General features: G+C 39.4%; 1 protein-coding gene and 1 long non-coding RNA gene across 3 annotated transcripts in view; one reads left to right on the plus strand and one right to left on the minus strand.

Moving 5' to 3' along the window:
• The window catches only part of LOC140627912 (uncharacterized), a 139,075-nt gene that overhangs the window by 74,070 nt on the left and 45,191 nt on the right, over positions 1–19,814 (plus strand). The window contains exon 4 of one of the 2 annotated variants that reach the window (XR_012026415.1): positions 14,226–14,343. The exons of the other annotated variant lie outside the window; for it this stretch is intronic. This is a non-coding gene — a long non-coding RNA (uncharacterized lncRNA). The remainder of the gene's footprint in view (positions 1–14,225; positions 14,344–19,814) is intronic. 2 annotated transcript variants of the gene reach the window in all.
• Positions 6,023–6,415, minus strand: LOC140628243 (small ribosomal subunit protein uS8-like). Its single transcript, XM_072817408.1, has one exon. The coding sequence runs from the start codon at positions 6,413–6,415 to the stop codon at positions 6,023–6,025; it is 393 nt and encodes a 130-aa protein (XP_072673509.1).

Raw genomic sequence — 19,814 nt, forward strand, 5'->3', positions numbered from 1 at the left:
GCTGTATCAACATCTGTGGCATCTAGGGGATATACTACTAGTCCATAAAGAAAAAATGTTTTTTCTTGGTTCCTAGAAGGTATGGGTTGTTTATTTTAAAAAGAAAAAAAGATTTTATTTATTTGAGACAGAGTGCATGAGCAGGGGGAGGGGCAGAGGGAGAGGGAGAGGGAAAGGATGAGAAGCAGACTCCCTGCTGAGTGCGAAGCCTGATGCAGGCCTCTATCCCAGGACCTGGAGATCATGATCCAAGCTGAAGTCAGATGGTTAACTGACTGAGCCACCCACATGCCCTGGTATGGGTTGTTTCTACCCTGATAGATAAAAGGAGAAAAATTCTACTTGCTAATAGCAAAATAAAGCACGATCTTGGGTATTTAAAGTGTAATGATTTTAGAAAGCTCTCGCTAAAAAGTTGACACATAATTTTTTAAAAATAGATGTGTGTCATGGATTGGATCCAGGAATAGAAGAAGAACTTTAAATGAAAAAGAAAAAAAAAAACTATCGAAATGTGAATTAAGTCTAGAGTCAGTGTTGGTGTCTTAGTTTTGACAAATTTTACATCATATTGTAAGATGATAACAATAGGGGAAACTGGTAAGGAATATGTGGGAACTCTGTATTATCTTTGCATTTTTCTGTGAATCTAAAAGTATTCCAATAAAAGAAACATTTAAAAAATAGGGAGGGGTTGCACAGCAATATAAATATATTTAATGCAACTGAACTGTACACTTAAAATGGTTAATATGGTAAATTTTACGTTATGTATATTTTGACACAATAAAAAATAGGGAAAGGACTAGGTATGCTAGGGGATGGGATAAAAAGGGAGAGGAGGTATCACTTTTTAAACATTCTTTTCATTTGTAGAGCATTCCAGGCACTGTACTAGAAATAAAAAGGTATTTCAGTCTCCACTGTTCCTGATGAGTCTACCAAGGTTGAGTGAGTTTAGGTAACATCATATCTGGGACCTGCTTTAATCTATACTTAAGAGAGAGACCCTGAGGTATATATTTTTTAATGAGTGATTCAGATGAGTCCAATGATCAGCCAAGTTTGAAAACCACCTCTCTAAGGCTTTTATATCCACTGCCTTTTTAAGAGACTATTTCTCTTATCTTGAAGATGAAAGCTGGCAGTGTAGGATCTTGTTTAATGTGGACCATGAGAACTAGAAAGACTCTTACAGCCCAAGGCCAAAGCCTTGAATGCTACAGTGAAGCTAGCAGAGCAGAGTAGAAGGAGAAATATCATAGAACTGGGTCAAATAGACTCCATGTTAAGGTCCAACTCAAGAAGGTAATTTCCCCTTGAAGATTCTTGGTTCTGTATTACAGACTGAACTCGGCTCCACAATATCAATTGGAATATTTGGCCACTTCTTGTCTTCTCTCTCCATAGATATTATTGACTGCAGAGACCTCTGGTTACCAGGGAATTTTCAGATAGAGTAAAAAGGCAATTAGAGGCTGGCAGGATGAATAGATTAAGGCAGTGTGCTCAAAAGTTCAGAAAATAGGCAAGCAAACACTTAAAGAAACAAACAACTGTGCTTCCTATTTCACTGAGGAAGTGGAAGCAATTAGAAGAGACCCGGTCAGACTTCCAGTACTGCATCTCCCCACCTACCTGTATCAGTCTCTCCTGCTGTGACTGGCCATGAACTGTGCTCCCGCCTAATGACCAATCCACCCACTTCTGGGATCAGACCCTGAACTCCCTTGCTTTCTAACATGACGATGTTACTCCCGGAATCCTACGCACTCCCTCCCACAACATGCCTTTTCATACCAGATATTTCACTTCAGAAGACAACTATGCTGTTACTCCCCCCCCCAAAAAAAAGTCTAACTAAACAAAACAAAATCCCCCAAACTGGATATTAACTGTCTTGACCTCTTGATCACTCTTCTCCCTTAGCCATTTGCTACCACATTTCTCTGCCCTGCTTCACAGCAGTGCTCTTTTTTTTTTTTTACTGTTTTATTTATTTATTTTATTTATTTTTTATTGGAGTTCAATTTGCCAACATATGGCATAACACCCAGTGCTCATCCCATCAAGTGCCCCCCTCAGTGCCCGTCACCCAGTCACCCCCTCCCCCCACCCACCCCCCTTTCTACCACCCCTTGTTCGTTTCCCAGAGTTAGGTGTCTCTCATGTTCTGTCTCCCTTTCTGGTATTTCCCACTCATTTTTTCTCTCCTTTCCCCAGCAGTGCTCTTGAGGATAGTTGCCTATATAGCTTGTCTTAAATTCCTCTTCTTAAAATCCAGGCCTTTGCTTCTGCCTCTCCAGGAACAATGCTCTAGATGAAGGTCACCAAGGACCTCTGCATTGCTAAGTCCAATAGCCATTCCTCATTTCTCAGCTCACTGGACTTAGCAGCATTTGACATAGCTGATTCCTCCTTCGTCTCAGAAATATTTGCTTCACTCGGCTTCCAGGGCCATGTTTTCCTAATCCCTTACTGGTTGCTCCTTCTCATTCTCCTGATTCCTCCTCAAACTTCTGTCTTCTAAATTTTGGAAAGTGCCAGGCTGTTTTGGATCCTCTATTGTTATTTGTACTCATTTTGCTGCAGATCTCTTTCAATACCTTAATTTTAGATTTTATCTATTTGCTAGTGTCTCCCAAATTTATATTGCCAGCCTGGAGCTCTTACCTGAACTCCGTATTAATATATCCAGCTGCCTCCTTGACATCTTCACTTAGATATCTAATATGTCCAACTGAACTGCTGATCTCCCCCAAGCAAGCTCCTCCTGCAGTTTTCTCCATCTCAGTTAATCTCTAGTTTCTCAGGCCAAAAACCCTATAGTGACTTTTGAATATGCTCTTTTTTTCTCACACCCCACATACTATCTTTTATAAGTCTTCCTGACAAGTCTTACCCTCTCCAATCTAACATTCACATTGTTGCAGAGTAAAGTTTTAGAAAATGTTAATTTTAGCACATTATTTTGTGGTTTAAAATACTAGAAAATATAAATTTCAGCACAGTATTTTGTTGTTTAAAATTATGTCAGAAATCTTTAGCATTCCATTCAGTGATCTACATGACCTGCCCCCTTCCTACCTCTGATTTCACTTTTCCCCTACCCCAAAAATCTTGTGCTCCAGCCCTCCTGCCATGCTTGCAATTACCTTAAACCACCAGGTGTTTCAGGACATTATACATTTTTCATACTTTCCCTTCTTCCTGAAATATCCTCCTGCCTGCCCCCAGCACGATTATTTTCCAAGTCCCTGAATGTGTAATTGGAATACTTACCTGCTCATTGGCAGAACCTTCATATTTGTTCCTCACTCTGTGATGTAGGAACATCAGACCAAGGGCCTTATTTTACACTAAAGGAGGTACAGTAGTGAATACATAATCATGAGATCTACTAGTCCTGTCACATAACACTTGACTGACATGCTGCCAGCCTGAAAGTAAGGAAATAGAGCTGAGGTATCGGCTCAGAGGTGATCTTCTGCTGGGATAGGGCATCATCTTCAAGGATATAGAATGCACTCTAAATTAAGCACCAGTGTCTTGGTCTGTTCCACAGACTGGGTAGCTTATAAACAACAGAATTTTATTTCTCATAGCTCTGGATGTTAGAAAGTCCAAGGTCAAGGCACCAGCATGATCACATTCTGGTGAGAGCTCTGTCCTGGTTCATAGCCATTGCCTTCTAGATGTGTCACAATGGAATGGGTTTCAGATATCTCTGCAGTCTCTTTTACAAGAGCACTAATCCCATTCATGGAGGCTTCATGCTTATGAACTAAGCATCTCCCAAAGGCCTCACCTAATACCATCATCTTTGGGCATTAGAATTTCAACATATCAATTTTGGGGGAGCATAAACATTTGGATCACAGCAGCCAGTACCTTCTGCTATGTTCTCAGCAGTTAGAATGCATGAGTCCAGGAAACAAGGGGTGTAAGTAGGAGTGGCCTACTCATTATCATCACTCCTAGTGACCCACTTCAGAGTTTATCTTTCCTGTTCCCAGAGCTCTGGATCTCGGAGTTGAGGAGTTTTGGTTCCCAGAGGGAAATGCTTCCACCAGGGCACATAGCAAGGCTCTCATCAAACATTAATGGTGAGCAAGCACAGAAAGGAGCCCCTAAATGGCAGGAATTACTGACCCTGATCATCAGGACACAATGGGGCTGAGAGGACATGTTTGGCACCTAGGTGATTCACTTCCATTTCTCTTGCTACTTACCTGCCAGTTTTGACAATAGATGAACAGTTGAAGTACCCATTGCCCAAGAAGAGCCTTATAACTGGGGTCTCAAGCTGATCAAGGATGATGGTCTGAGTCACCCCACGAGGTAATCCACCAACCTGGAGAGCTGATAGTTGAGGGCAAGGTTTATCTAGAATGGAGAGTGTAAGAGGGAAATGAATTAGAATTAGATGGAGACCAGCTTCAGCACAGGGCAGTGGCTCATTCTGGTAACTTTTCTCTTAGATGCTTCCCTTAGGAAAAGCCCACGAAATTCCTAAAGGTTCTGCCTTCAGAAGTAACATGAGGCACATGGATCGGAGTGAAACAAAGGGTGGGTAGTAATGGATACCGTGTTGTATTGCCCAATTCCCTTTCTCCCCGAAGCCTACAAAACTGAAATGCTCATCACCTCAGCTCTTGAGAGTATAAGTGGCTGGCAGTTCTCAGCTGAATTCCTCTCCAGGGGTTCAGGATTTATTTTTCTCTGAGTGGCTGAGGGGAGAGGGAGCCTGTATCCAATGAGTAGCTGATTCAGGGATGCATAGACTCAGACTTACCACAATTTGAAAAAAAACTTTTGAGGGCCATTCCATCCCCAGTGCTCCCCATGAGATGAGCTGAGGCTTTTGCTGTGACTGTATTATCATATACCAACTCCTTCCTCTTCCTAATCCTGCTTCATTTACTCCTCTCTAGGTGCAACTTCTGAGAGCATTCCCAACAAATTTGTTGCATGCTTATTTCCATCTCTAAATCTGCTTCCCAGGGACCCCAACACATGTTAGGTGCCTCTTCCATTCTTTCTTTCTATTTAGAACCCCACTGTACATAACATTTGCACAATTCTGTGTAGGTCTTCTCTCATTTAGACTCTATGCCCTTTACAGAGGAGGGAGCATCTGCTTCTTTGATGTGTCATCAGCACCTGGCGGAATGTTTATCAAATGAAAAATGTGCTCCCATGACACCACCAAATGGTTCTGCCCTGGGATGTTGAATTTCAGTCCAGAGAAGAAAAGCATTTAAGTGAATAGGATGTTTAATTGGAGTTAGTATGAATGGTAGCATCATTTGTGTACAGGATTTTTTCTGTTTACTCCAACTGAAGGATTTTTAAGCAAAATTGTTCTAGCTAATTCTAAATCAGTGTAAGTAAAGTAGAAGGCTTGGGTGCCATAAGATTATGAATAGTATTTTCCCAAATTTCTATGTTATCTCAGCAAATTTTCAATTTTCTTCTGAAGACTTTTACTTTGGCTAGTCAGCCACATAGATAAATTTGGGAAATTTGTGATGGGGAAATAGTAATTACAACTGTTGATTTCTTTTTTTTAAAAGATTTTATTTATTTATTCATGAGAGACACACAGAGAGAGGCAGACATAGGCAGAGGGAGAAGCGGGCTCCCAGCAGGGAGCCCAATGCAGGACTCAATCCCAGGACCCCAGAATCACAACCTGAGCCAAAGGCAGATGCTCAACCACTGACCCAGGTGCCCCATGACTGTTGATTTCCTAAGATTATTGAGAACATTTTAGGAAATTTAAAACATTTTATCTAATGAAATTTGCGGATGATTTAATTAAATCTTACGAATAAATTATTTAAGCTTCAATTTTTAAAAATTTGGTGAAGCTTAATATGTATCTAAAAAGGAGTAATCCTAAATTCATTGGTAAAAGCCATGACTTCTTTTTAGGGTAGGTAACATTATTCATCCATTCATCATTCATTTCTTTTTTTTTTCCATTGAGGCATTTTATTTGCATGCCTTTATCACATCCCTAGAAAAAGAATCCCAGGATTTTCCCTCCTGTGTCTTTAAATCTTGCTTCTTCATGGTCCACAATGCCAGATGAAGTTGTCAGTACAATGGAACCAAACTGGTGGGACAGGAGCAGATTATTCCACCCTTTTTCTAAATCTTTGAGTTGTACATCAAATCTGGGGCTGATGACTCCACACTCGTTTGACCTGCCTTTGAGGTTCACAACGATTTTCCCAGCTCTATGATCTTCAATGATTTCAAATTCACCAATGTAACCATTCGTCATCATCACAGTTAGAAACCGGATGATAGCTTTGGAGCATGGCCTAATAGGAAGTTGGCATTTGCCACTCTTTTCAGCATTGTTAATGCTCTTGAGAGCATCTGCCAGGACATTTGTGCACACCATGATGGTGGCCTTGAAAGATGGTGGAAAGAGCATTCATTTCATTTTTAAGCAGACTTTTGCACACTGCACTTCCTCTTTTCAAGTGTGTAATATACCAATTTACTCTTCAAATAGTAGTGAAAACCATTTCCTTAGATTTTCTGATATTTTATTTCTCTTTTATAGAGAATATTTGGACAGTTAATAACACTTTGGCATTTATCAATATATTCAGATTCTCAGTGCCACCATTAGTTCGTGATATTGTGCTACCTGAGACACTGTTAATATAGTTCCTTTAATGACACAGAATTTCTTTGTGGGCAGATCTTTCACGTGGGCAGTTCTGTTTTGTTGACATCATATTTGATATTGTAGCAGTAACTCCATAACAAAAAATTCAGAATGATGCCATGAGAACAATGCCATAGATTGGTTGAATGTATCAATCACTGTTATACTGATTGGTTTGGTATTGTGTTAACATGGCATATTTCTAAGAATGTCAAGAAATGAAGAAAATTTAATAAATGTTTAGTTGCCATAGGAAACCAGCAGAGACACATTTTTATTTTTCATTTATTTGTTAAGTTTTTTAAATTCATTCAAGAGAGGCACACACACAGATAGAGGCAGAGACACAAGCAGAGAGAGAAGCAGGCTCCCCACAGGGAGCCCAATGTGGGACTCTATCCCAGGACTCCAGGATCACGCCCTAGGCCGAAGGTAGGAGCTCAGCTGCAGCTACCCAGGCGTCCTGAGACACATTTTGAAAATATGAAAGCCCAGCAATAGCTATTTCTGAAAGATCTGATAGTAGAGTCAGGCCTCCTAGATTCTAGACTGGGTCCTGCTATTAAGAATGTAAACTGAGACAAGTCCCTTTACTTTGCTGAGGCTTGATAATAATAATAAGTGTGACCATGTGGTGAATTCCTCCTGTCATATCATTTTATACCCCCAAACAGCTGTTTGAGGGTAGGCATTATTATACCCATTTTACATATTAGGAATACTGAGGTTCAGACAGTTTAGGTGCTCTAGGTTGCTAAGAGCCAGAATTTAAACCCAGGTCTGACTCTGAGGTCTAAGCTTTATTATACCACAATATTTTGCCTTCTCCTTTTTCATCCAAAAGACAGAAACAGTAATACTTGTTCTGCCTCTTTTTAAAAAGATTTTATTTATTTATTCATGAGAGACACACAGAGAAAGAGTGAGAGGCAGAGACCCAAGAAGAAGGAGAAGCAGGCTCCAAGCAGGAAGCCCAACGTAGGACTCAATTCTGGGTCTCCAAGGATCACACCCTGGGCTGAAGGCAGCCCTAAACCGCTGAGCCACCTGGGCTGCCCTTGTTCTGCCTTTTTTAAACTATATATATGCCACACACACAGGGAGAAATTGTTGAATCACTATTGTACATTTGAAACTAATATAATATTGTGTGTCAACTATACTTACATTTAAGAAAGGGGGAAAAGTGTCCTGCATTTTATTTGGTCATAAATATCTTCACTAAGACTTTAATGGTTCTAGGGTAGGTCTGGCCTTTAGATGCCCTTTGAAGTTGATATTATCATGTCATTTCATGGACAAGAAAAATCAAGTTTGATGAGAATAAGTGACTTGCCCCCAAACACATACTAGATAGCATTGCCAGACTATGGACCCAGGTCTGTGTGATTTCAAAGCCTCATTTCTAATCACTAGTTTAAACTGCAGGACTTTCTGCCATTATTGAGTAGCGGTGGGCCCAAGGTGAAGGAATAAGCTTATCGTGTAATTGTTTGTCGAAGCATTTAGATGTAGAACTGAGGTTTACTTTTGCTCCCTTGACATTCTCATGTCTTTCACATACGCATTTTGCCTTGGGAAACAATATACCTCCCTTCTTTTGTGGAACGAAATCAGGTTTAAAGACTGATATTCGGGGGGCGGGGGCGATGCCTGGGTGGCTCAGTGGTTGAGCGTCTGCCTTTGGCTCAGGGCGTGATCCCGGAATCCCGGGATCAAGTCTTGCATTGAGCTTCCTGGCGGGAGCCTGCTTCTCCCTCTGCCTGTGTCTGTGTCTCTCTGTGTGTCTCATGAATAAATAAATAAAATCTTTGAAAAAAAGACTGATATTCTTCAGGCTGGGCAAAATGAAGCCCTCTGTTCAACAGATATACATTAACTACCTATACCTACCAGGTGCTGCAATATGTATTGGGATCACAAAGATAAGAAGATCATTGGAATATAATGACATTCCTATAATAACAATAATATGTACTAAGTGCAGTAAGATCATAGTCAACTGAGTGATTACTTTGAATGTATCTTATTTAAATTTAAGTCTAATAAAATTTCTTTCCTGTCTTTAAAAACCAATATTGCCATATAATCCTGGTGCTTTCCATTTAACTAAAAAACTTACTTATTTAAAATCCTTATTTTTTTAAAGATTTTATTTTATTTATTTGACACAAGCAGGGGGAGCTGCAGAGGGAGGGGGAGAAGCAGACTCCCTGCTGAGCAGGGAGCCAGACTCTTGGCTCAATCCCAGGATCCCAGAATCATGACCTGTGCTGAAGACAGATGCCTAAGTGACTGAGCCACCCAGGCGCCCCTAACGTCCTTATATTTATATGTGTGTAGAAATAAAAGAATAAGCATCTGTTTCCAGTATTTCAAAATTTTAATGAAGGTTGTACATGTTCCCATCATGAGGCTGAACAAGCTAACCAAAATTTCAAATATCTTTGCTTTTTGTTTGGTTTACATAAAACCAGTATGCAGAGAAAGAACATCTGATTGTCTCTTGGTGACAGCATAGGAATTTCTGGGCAGGTAGTTGGTGCAACAGTTATGGAGAGCAGAGCCCTATGTGAGAATCATGATACTTAAATATGTCCAGTGGGTAACTAATCTTGGACTTGAGCACAGATTGATGGCCACATCAAACGATTGGTATCAGTGAGCAGTACATAAGTTTCTGCAGGCTTGCTTGACTTTATAGCTTATCACAAACATGACAGTGATTTATGTGATTTCATAATATTATTATAAAACCTTCATAATTATGGATTGTTGATTAATTTCTGAATCAACAGTGAACCTGGAAAATAGTAATAATACAGATGGCATGAATTAATTATGGCTTACTAAATGCAGTTTAGTAGGAAAAATAGTTTCAATGTAGGGCCCAGGGAGGAAACAAACCTAAAAGGTAGTTTGAGGATTAGACACCAAGAAATTGGTTCATTTGCAGTCCCCAACTTCCCTTCTGTTTCTCTTGCTTTTCTTACAAACTCTGGATTTCTTTTTTTTTTTTTTTTTTTTTTTTAAATTTTATTTATTTATGATAGTCACAGAGAGAGAGAGAGAGAGAGAGAGAGGCAGAGACACAGGCTCCATGCACCGGGAGCCTGACGTGGGATTCGATCCTGGGTCTCCAGGACCGCGCCCTGGGCCAAAGGCAGGCGCCAAACCGCTGCGCCACCCAGGGATCCCCCCAAACTCTGGATTTCATTTAAGACTCATCTGAAGGTTTATATGTAGTGGTAGAAATTAATTAGTTCCTCTTCTTCTGAATCATTATTGTAGTTTATGATTCTATGGAAAGATGGTAGACTTTGAAGAGTAATTGATGCATTCTCAACAAAAAGCAATGTGAAAGTTCAATGTCAATTTATTTTTTTAAAGATTTTATTTATTCTTTTTATTCTTTTTTGTTTTTAAGATTTATTTATTTTCTTATTTGTGATAGACATATATATATATATATATAGAGAGAGAGAGAGAGGCAGAGACACAGGCAGAGGAAGAAGCAGGCTCCATGCCGGGAGCCCGACGTGGGACTCAATCCCGGGACTCCAGGATCGCGCCCTGGGCCAAAGGCAGGCGCTAAACCACTGAGCCACCCAGGGATCCCCTCAATGTCAATTTAAAATCAGAAATTTCTTGTGGTACTCAAAAGTACTATAGTCCTGCTGATTCTTATTGCTTCCTGGATGTCTGATTCCCACATATATTTTTCAAAGGTCAGTCCTGCCGGAATTTTCCTCATGGATATAGTGTCAAATGTTCTTATGTGTAATGTTTTAACATTAACAATTTGCTATATTATTTGCATATATTATTTGGTTTCTTTGAAGGACTGCCAAGTAGATGGACCTATCATGGTTATTTGTGCAAATAGAGCTTGAGTGATCTTGATTTCTGACTATTTCATTACTTATGAAGTATGTACATGTGTTATGTATGCTACCTGTTTTATGTGGTACCATGGATCAGAGCAATGCAATAGTAGATGAAGTCGGCATTTGGAAATTGCTTACTGAATTTGATTTAATTTGGATGGTTCAGGAAAAGGAATGGTATGTTGGGAAATTAGGAAAAGTAAATTTTTCAGGAAATTTAGGAAATTTAGGAAAAGGTATGTTGGGAAATTAAAGAAAAGTAAATTTTTCAGATGAAATGTGTAATCTGTCCATATTGTTTTGCTATATATCCTTCTTAAAAACTTGTTGAGAGGGCGCCTGGCTGGCTCAGTCAGTAGAGCATGCAACTCTTGATCTTGGGGTTGTAAGTTCAAGCCCCACCCACATTGAGTGTAGAGACTACTTAAAAATAAAGTCTTTAAAACAATTTTAAAAACGTATTGTGTACTAAAAAATAAGAGAGCTTGTTGAATAAAAAAAGCACATCACGACATGGCTTTAAGAGCACTGAAAAACAGCATAATTTTTGTGGTAAAATAAGTGTAAGATTAACCACTTTAAATATTTTTCAAGTATATGCATGCTTCGGTGGCTTTTAGAACATTCACATTCTTTTTTTTTTAAGATTATTTATTTATTCATGAGAAACACACACACACACACACACACACAGGCAGAGGGAGAAGCAGGCTCCATGCAGAAAGCATGATGTGAGACTTGATCCCAGGACTCCAGGATCACGCCCTGGGCCAAATGCAGGCTCTAAATCCCACCCGGGGATCCCTCACATTTCTTTTATAATTGAAGTACAACTAACATACAGTGTTATATTAGTTTTAGGTGTATAGTATAATGATTAAGTAATTTTATATATTACTCAGTACTCATTAAGATAAGTGTTCTCAGGGCGCCTGGTTGGCTCAGTGGTTGAGCATCTGCCTTTGGCTCAGGTCATGATTCCAGGGTCCTGGGATCAGGTCCTGCATCAGGCTCCCTGCATGGAGCCCGCTTCTCCCTCTGCCTATGTTTCTGCCTCTCTCTGTGTCTCTCATGAATAAATAAATCTTTTTTTTTTAAAGTTAAGTGTTCTCATAATTCCCTTCACCTATTTCACCCATCCCCCCATCCACCTCCCTTCTGGCAACCACCAGTTTGCTCTCTATAGTTAAGAGTCTGGTTTTTTGGTCTCTTTTTTATTTGTTCATTTATTTTGTTTTTTTTTTTTAATTCCACATCTGAGTAAAATCATATGGTATCTGTCTTTCTCTGATTGACGTATTTCACTTAGCATTATACCTTTTAGGCTCATCCATGCTGTTGCCCAATGGCAAGATCTCATTCTTTTTTTATTTTTTATTTATTTTATTTTTTTTAAAGATTTTATTTATTTACTCATGAGAGACACACAGAGAGAGGCAGTGACATAGGCAGAGGAAGAAGCAGGCTCCATGCAGGGAGCCCGATGTGGGACTCGATCCCCGGACTCCAGAATCATGGCCTGCGCTGAAGGGAGGCGCTAAACCACTGAACCACCCAGGTTTCCCTCATTCTTTTTTTAATGGCTGAGTAACATTCCTGGAATGTTCACATTTTAAATGTCCATGGGTAGCCACTGTAGTCCAAGTACCTTATACAAAGGCAAGCATAGAAACCAGTCCCTCAGGGACCAGACCTACCAAAACACACAATCACAAATTTTTGTAGGACAGTCTTCTTACTATCCACCTTGGCACTAACCAGCTACACTTTTTTTAAAATTTAAATTCTATTTGCCAACATATAGTACATCATTAGTTTCAGGTGTAGCTCTCAGTAATTCATCAGTTGGATAGAACACCCAGTACTCATCACATTACATGCCCTCCTTAATGCCCATCACCCAGTTACCCCATCCCTCCTACTCACCTCCCCTCCAGCATCCCTCAGTTTGTTTCTCGGAGTTAAGAGTCTCATAGTTTGTCTTCCTCTCTGCTTTTTTCCCATTCAGTTTCCCCACTTTCCCTTATGGTCCCTTGCCCTATTTCTTGGTGATACACACACACACACACACACACACACACACACACGTGTGTGTATATGCATATATATGTATATATGTGTGTATATATATGCATTTATACATATATATACACACATGGTACATGGACACACGGAATATTACTCAGGCATCAGAAGGTTTGAATACCTACCATTTATATTGACATGGATGGAACTGGAGGGTATTTTGCTAAGTGAAATAAGTCAATTGGAGAAAGACAATTATCATATGGTTTCACTCATATGTGGAATATAAGAAATAAGTAGCCACTTTGAATAGCAAGAATGGCAAGAATAATTTGGGAGCCCCAAGTAGAGGGCAGAGGAAAAGGAGATTTTAAGGGATCAGATGGTATTGCAGAGGATAAGTCCTGTGGTAGGGATTCAGACACTGTTTCTGTAGTCATACTATATGTAGTATAGTGCATACTATAGCAGAGGTGTAAAGCACCTCTTACAATAGCCACTAATTGTGGAGAATCCTGAAATTGTGTCTTTCCTTTAGGCAAAGAGTAACTAAGGAAAGTCTTGATGTGTTCTGGGGACAAAGTTTTTTTCTTAAGGCAGATGTCATGTCTTAGATAATGCACCTACAGACAGCATTGTTATATTTAGTCTGGAAAATTTGTCTCTTTTGAATCTTATGTATTGGTTATCTGTCAGTAATCTATAGGATGTTCTGGAGCAAAGAAATAAATCATCTACATATTAAATGAGGATTGAATTACAAGGGAAAGCCAAATATTTTAAATTTACATTTAAAGTCTGGAAAAAATAGGTAGGGTCTCCTGTAAATTCCCGAGGCATAATATCCAAGTGTATTGTTGATTTTCCCAGGTGAAGGCAAGTAGGTGCTAGGAATCAAGGTAGAGGGGTCTACTGAAGAAGACAGAACCCAAGTCAGCAACAGAGAAGTAAGTAGTGTCAGATAATATAGAAGTGAGAGGAGTATTAGGATTTGGTACTAAAGGGAACCTAGGTTTTACTATTTTATTTATGGCCAAGAGTTCTTGAATTAATTTATCTTTTCCTGTTAGGCTTTTGTACAGGGGGTATAGGAGGATAGGTTCTTTTTCAAGGAGCCCTTAAATATTTAGATATTCAAATAAAATCAGAAACAAAAGAGAAGGCATTACATTTGATAACATAGAAATACAAAGGATCATAAGAGACTACTTACCAGAACAATTATAGGGCAACAAATTGGATAACCTGGAATAAATAGATAAATTCCTAGAAACAGTCAACCTACCAAGACTGAATTGTAAAGATGTGGAAAATGTGAACAGGCCAATAAGGACATTGAAGCAGTGATCAAAAAATTCCCCAAAAATATAAGCCCAGAACCAAATGGTTTTACTGACAAATTCTATCAAACATTTAAACAAAAATTAATGCTGATCCTTCTCTCAAATTCTTTGAAAAAATTGAGGTGAGGAAAATACCCAAACTCATTTTATAAATCCAGTATTACTTTGATACCAAAGCCAGATGAAAATACTACAAGAAAAGAAAACAGAGGCCAATATCCTTGAAGATTTTAGATGCAGAAACTTTCTTTTTAAAAATTTTTATTTATTTATTTATTATAGTCATACACAGAGAAAGAGAGAGGCAGAGACATAGGCAGAGGGAGAAGCAGGCTCCATGCACCGGGAGCCCGACGTGGGATTCGATCCCAGGTCTCCAGGATCGCGCCCTGGGCCAAAGGTAGGTGCTAAACCGCTGCGCCACCCAGGGTTCCCCAGATGCAGAAACTTTCAACACAATACTAACAAACCAAATTCAGCAACACATTAAAAGAATCATACACTATGATCAAGTGTATGGGGATTCAAGGTTGGTTCAATATATGGGCGTCAATAAATGTGATGTATCACATTAATAAATAGAAAGATGAAAGCAACATAATTATTTCAATAGATGTGGAAAAAGCATTTGACAAAATTCAACAATCTTTTATGTAAAAGCTCTCCACAAATTGGGTAAAGAAGGAAAATACCTCAACATGCTATATATGACAAACCCACAACTAACATCATATTCAATGGTGAAAGGTTGAAGGCTTTTCCTGTAAGATCAAGATCAAGAAAGTGTGCTCACTCACCACTCCTATTCAGTATAGTATAGGAAGTACTTCCCAGAGCATACAGAAATCAGTTGTTTCAATATAGTAACAATGAAATATCTGAAAATAGATTTAAAAAACAATCCCATTTACATTAACATCAAAACAATAAAATAAGAATTTATTTTTTATTTTTTAAAAGATTTTATTTATTTATTCATGAGAGACACACACAGAGAGAGGCAGAGACACAGGCAGAGGGAGAAGCAAGCTCCATGCAGGGAGCCTGATGTGGGACTCAGTCCTGGGTCTTCAGGATCACACCCTGGGCTGAAGGCAGTGCTAAACCGCTGAGTCACCCGGGCTGCCCTATTTTTTATTTTTTAAAAGAGTTTATTTATTCATGAGAGACAGAGAGAGAGAGAGAAAGAGAGAGAGAGTCAGAAACACAAGCAGAGAGAGAGAGAGAGAGGCAGACTCCATGCAGGGAACCTGATGTGTGGGACTCAATCCTGGGTCTCCAGGACTATGCCCTGGGCCAAAGGCAGGTGCTTAACCACTGAGCAACCCAGGCGTCCCTAAAATAGGAATTTAAATTTAACCAATGAGTTGGAAGATCTGTACACTGAAAACTGTAAGACTTTGATGAAAGTAATTGAAGGAGATATAAATAAATGGAAAGATATCCCATGTTCATGTATTGCAAGGTTTAATTTTAGCCATCTATAGATTCAGTGCAATCCCTATCAAATTTCAAGTGGCATTTTTCATTAAAATAGAAAAGAAAAATTGTAAAATTTTTATGGAACCACAAGCACCCCAAATAGACAAAGCCAGCTTGAAAAAGAACAAACCTGGAGGCATTATATTTGCTGATTTCAAACTATAGTACAAAGCTTTAGTAATCAAAACAGTATGGTACTGGCATAAAAATAGACATATGGCTGAATGGAACAGGATTCAGTGCCCATAAATAAACCCACAAATAGATGGCTAACTAATATTTCACAAGGAGCCAAGAATACTCAATGGAGAAAGGACAGTTTCTTCAATAGATGGTTCTGGGAAGACTGGATAATCGTATGCAAAACAATGAAATGAGACTCCTGACACTACTTATATTAACTTAAAGTGGATAAAAACTTAAATGTAATACCTGAAACCATAAAACTTCTAAAAGAAATATTAGGAGAAAAGCTCTTTTATGTTGGTCATGCAGTGATTTTTTGGATATGACACCCAAAGCACAAAGAATAAAAGCAAAATCAACAACTGAGACTACATTCATAAAGCTTCTGCACAGCAAAAGAAACAGTCAATAAAATGAAAAGACATCCATCTATTTGATAATGGGTAAATATCCAAATTATATAAAAAACTCATACAACTCAATAGCAAAAAACAAGTAATCCAATTAAAAAATGATCAGAGGACCTGAATGACATTTCCCCAAAGAAGACATACAAATAGCCAACATGTACACAAAAAGATGGTCAACATCATTAATCATCAGGAAAATGTAATTCAAAACTACAGTGAGGTATCACCTCATACTGTTAAGATGGCTTTTATTAATTTAAAAAACGAAGAAGACAATACGTTTTGGCAAGGATGTGGAAAAAAGGGAATCCCTATGCACTCTTAGTGGGAATGTCAGTTGGTATAACCACTATGGAAAAGTGTTGAAATTCCTCAAAAATTAAAAATATAACTGCCATATTATCCAGCAATCCCACTTCTGGGTATATATCTTGAAGAAAATGAAATAAGAATCTGCTAGAGTTATCTGTGTCCCCATGTTCATTGCAGTAGTATTCATAATAGCCAAGACATAGAAACCACCTAAGTGTCTGTCAGTGGATAAAGAAAATATGGTGTATACACACACACACACACACACACATATGCACGCACACACACGCCTACATACAGTGGAATATTATTCAGACATGAGAAGGAAGAAAATCTTGCTGTTTGCTATAACATGGATGAACATTGTGGGTATTATGCTAAGTGAAATAAGTCAGAGAAAGACAGATAATGTATGATCTCATTTATATGTGAAATCTGAAAATGTCAAACTACTAAATGGAGAGTAGAATGGTGGTTCCTAGGAACTGGGGGGTGGAGGTGTTAGGGGAAATGGATGGGTGTAGGCAAGAGATACAAACTTCCAGTTATAAGAGGCATAAGTTCTGAGGCTCTGATGTACCACATGGTAACTATAGTTAATATTATATACTTGAAAGTTGCTCAGAGAATAGATCTTTAATGTTATTACAAAAAAGTAATAGCAATTATGAGGTGATGTAGGTGTTTACTAACCCTTTATGGTGTGTGTGTCTATATATATATGTGTGTCTGTGTATCAAATCATCATGTTGTACATCTTAAACTAATGCAGTGTTGCATATTAATTATGTCTAAATAAAACTGGAAAGACACACAATAATAAAAGTGAATTGGAGTGAAAAAGTTTTGGAAATAGATGGTGGTGATGGTTGCACAACACTGTGAGTGCAGTGTGGGTTTCTCTGGCAGCCAGACAACACGAAGGTAGCACCACTGTCCCTGATACTTATGCTCTGCTATCTTGGTGGTGACTGCAGTCCAGGCACTCTTGGAGGAGGGTCTGAAAGAGAGGGCATCACTCTTTCTCACTGACTTTAGTAAGGTTATGTTTCCCAAAGATTTTATGTATTTATTCATGAGGGACAAAGAGAGAGAGGCAAGGACATAGGCAGAGGGAGAAGCAGGCTCCCTGCGGGGAGCCCGATGTGGGTCTTGGGCCTCGATCCCAGGACCCCAGGATCAAGACCTGAGCCAAAGGCAGGTGCTCAACCACTGACAACCCAAATGCCCCTAAGATTATGTTCTTTATCATGGAAGTGAACTAAGTAAGTCTCTGAGGGCTCTTTAGGCTGCTGGGTGAAGTGATTGTTAAGGAAGCTATAATTTTTTTCTCACTGTGACACACAGCATTTATTGGCACCAGAGACCTACTTCAAGTTAACAGTAGTTATTGGGCACAACTCAGCTTCTGGGGCATCTGATAGTCTCTTGTCCCATGGCCAGAGGATCTTGAGCAGTAGCTAGGGAACTAATTCCCTAGTTTGTTTAGAGTCCCTTTGTTGAATTGCTAATTTGAACCATCCATTGGTTGAATTGCTAATTTGACTGGTCCATCAAGGACTAAGGAGAAGGACCTCCTCAGAAGCAAAAAAGCTTCTGCAAACAATCCACTAGCTCTTCCCAAGACCCAGAGCTTTACTCTCTTGCAAACAATTCTTAGCACTCCTTAAGAGTATCCCATGGGACCCTAAGGCATTTTTATTTTTCGGAATAGCATTGTGCTCAATTGACCATCCTGCTTACTAGAACAATTTGTCAGCCTGCCCAGTGTTGAGGTTGTCATTGGTCAATCAGGATAACACGCCAAACTGAAAACAACAGGAAGGAAAAGAAAAAGGTGCCAGCTCCTAAGTGTTTAATTTTTCCCCACAGAGTGGCTCAGAACAAGAATTAGGTGCAAAGAGGAGTGATAATCTCATTGCTTAGGAGCCCTGAACAAAAGGTTCCTTCCTTTTAATAGATGCAGGTTGTTGGGGCACCTGGCTGGCTCAGTTGGTGGAGCATGCAACTCTTGATCTTTGGGCTGTGGGTTCAAGTCCCAAATTGAGTGTAGCAATTACTTAAAAATAAAATCTTTAGGGCGGCCTGGTGGCTCAGCAGTTTAGCGCTGCCTTCAGCCCAGGGTGTGATCCTGGAGACCGGGATCGAGTCCTGCATCAGGCTTCCTGCATTGGAGCCTGTTTCTCCCTCTGCCTGTGTCTCTGCCTCTCTCTCTCTCTCTCTCTCTCTCTCTCTCTCTCTCTCTCTCTCTCTCATGAATAAATAAATAAAATCTTTTAAAAAAATAAAATCTTTAAAAAGATAGAGGTAGGGTGCTGGCGGCAAGGAGAGGGGGGAGGGCAGGAATGGAAGAGAGCTAAGTCAGAGTGGGGCAAAGTGCCTCACTCAAGGCCATCAATAAGGACTTCTCGCTGGAGGCACCTGGGAATGCAGATATGTATATGAGCATGGCTGGGCAAGGAGGGCCTGAGTCCTTGACTGCAATTCCCTCCAGTAAGTTGCCGAGTACTGTTAAATAACATAAACTCAATGGAGTTAATTAGAAAGATCTAATTTGCATTATTAATTGACTCATGAATCAGCCAGCATCCCATCTAGCAAACGGAGTGGGGGTCCAAAGGGCTACAGAAAAGGAGAAGTTTTTAAAGATAGAGGGAGTGGAAAAGAGGAAATTATTAGCAAAGAATCTATTGTTTTGGGCAAGGTCACCCTCCTAAGGGGAACAGAAGAGGGCTATCAGTAAATTTCCTAGTGCCTACCAGGAAATTCCCATGTTGACTGGTTAAAGGTCACATTTCTGGGGGAGTTGAAACTGTAGTTAGTTTAGGTATTAAGCTTGGTTTACTACTTGGGCCTTTAACCTAAGTGATGCCATTTGAGACCTGTGATTTTCTTTTTAACAGCACTGGCTGTGTACCCAGTGTGGTGTAGGAAGTGCAGGTTTCTCCCTTGTGGCCTACCAGGTAAAGCTTTGTGATTGCCTGTGGTCAGACCTGAAATATCACACATGGGATTTCGGTCTGGATATGGACTCCTCAACAGTAATGAACAGAAACAATTTACTCTTATTCAGTATATTCCCTCTGCAACTTTCAGGTGATATTGATAGGGATTGGGCATTATAATTTGATTTGCCATTTAGAATAGGCTACAGATGACTCTCTGAAATTCACAGGTTATCTTGCGCGGCAGATAGCTACATGATTTAATAGGAGTTGTTTTACCATTAATCTTAGGTTCTCCTAGGTGACTGAAATTTAATTATCATCCTTATTGCTTTGATTTGTGGTGTGCTGGGGAATATATCTATCCACTGGTCAAGTTTTGTTGGAAATAACTCCAAGAGATTGTCAGTTCTTCTCCTGTTGTGTACTAGGAGCTTGTTATATTCAAAATTGCTTGATATTAGTGTTATGTCAGTGGGAGCTTTGGCATTTGTTTTGTTATAGGGTGATATTATAATACTGTTTGTTATATTAGG

This window comes from Canis lupus, chromosome X, assembly GCF_048164855.1.
Source record: "Canis lupus baileyi chromosome X, mCanLup2.hap1, whole genome shotgun sequence".
Lineage (NCBI taxonomy): Eukaryota > Metazoa > Chordata > Mammalia > Carnivora > Canidae > Canis > Canis lupus.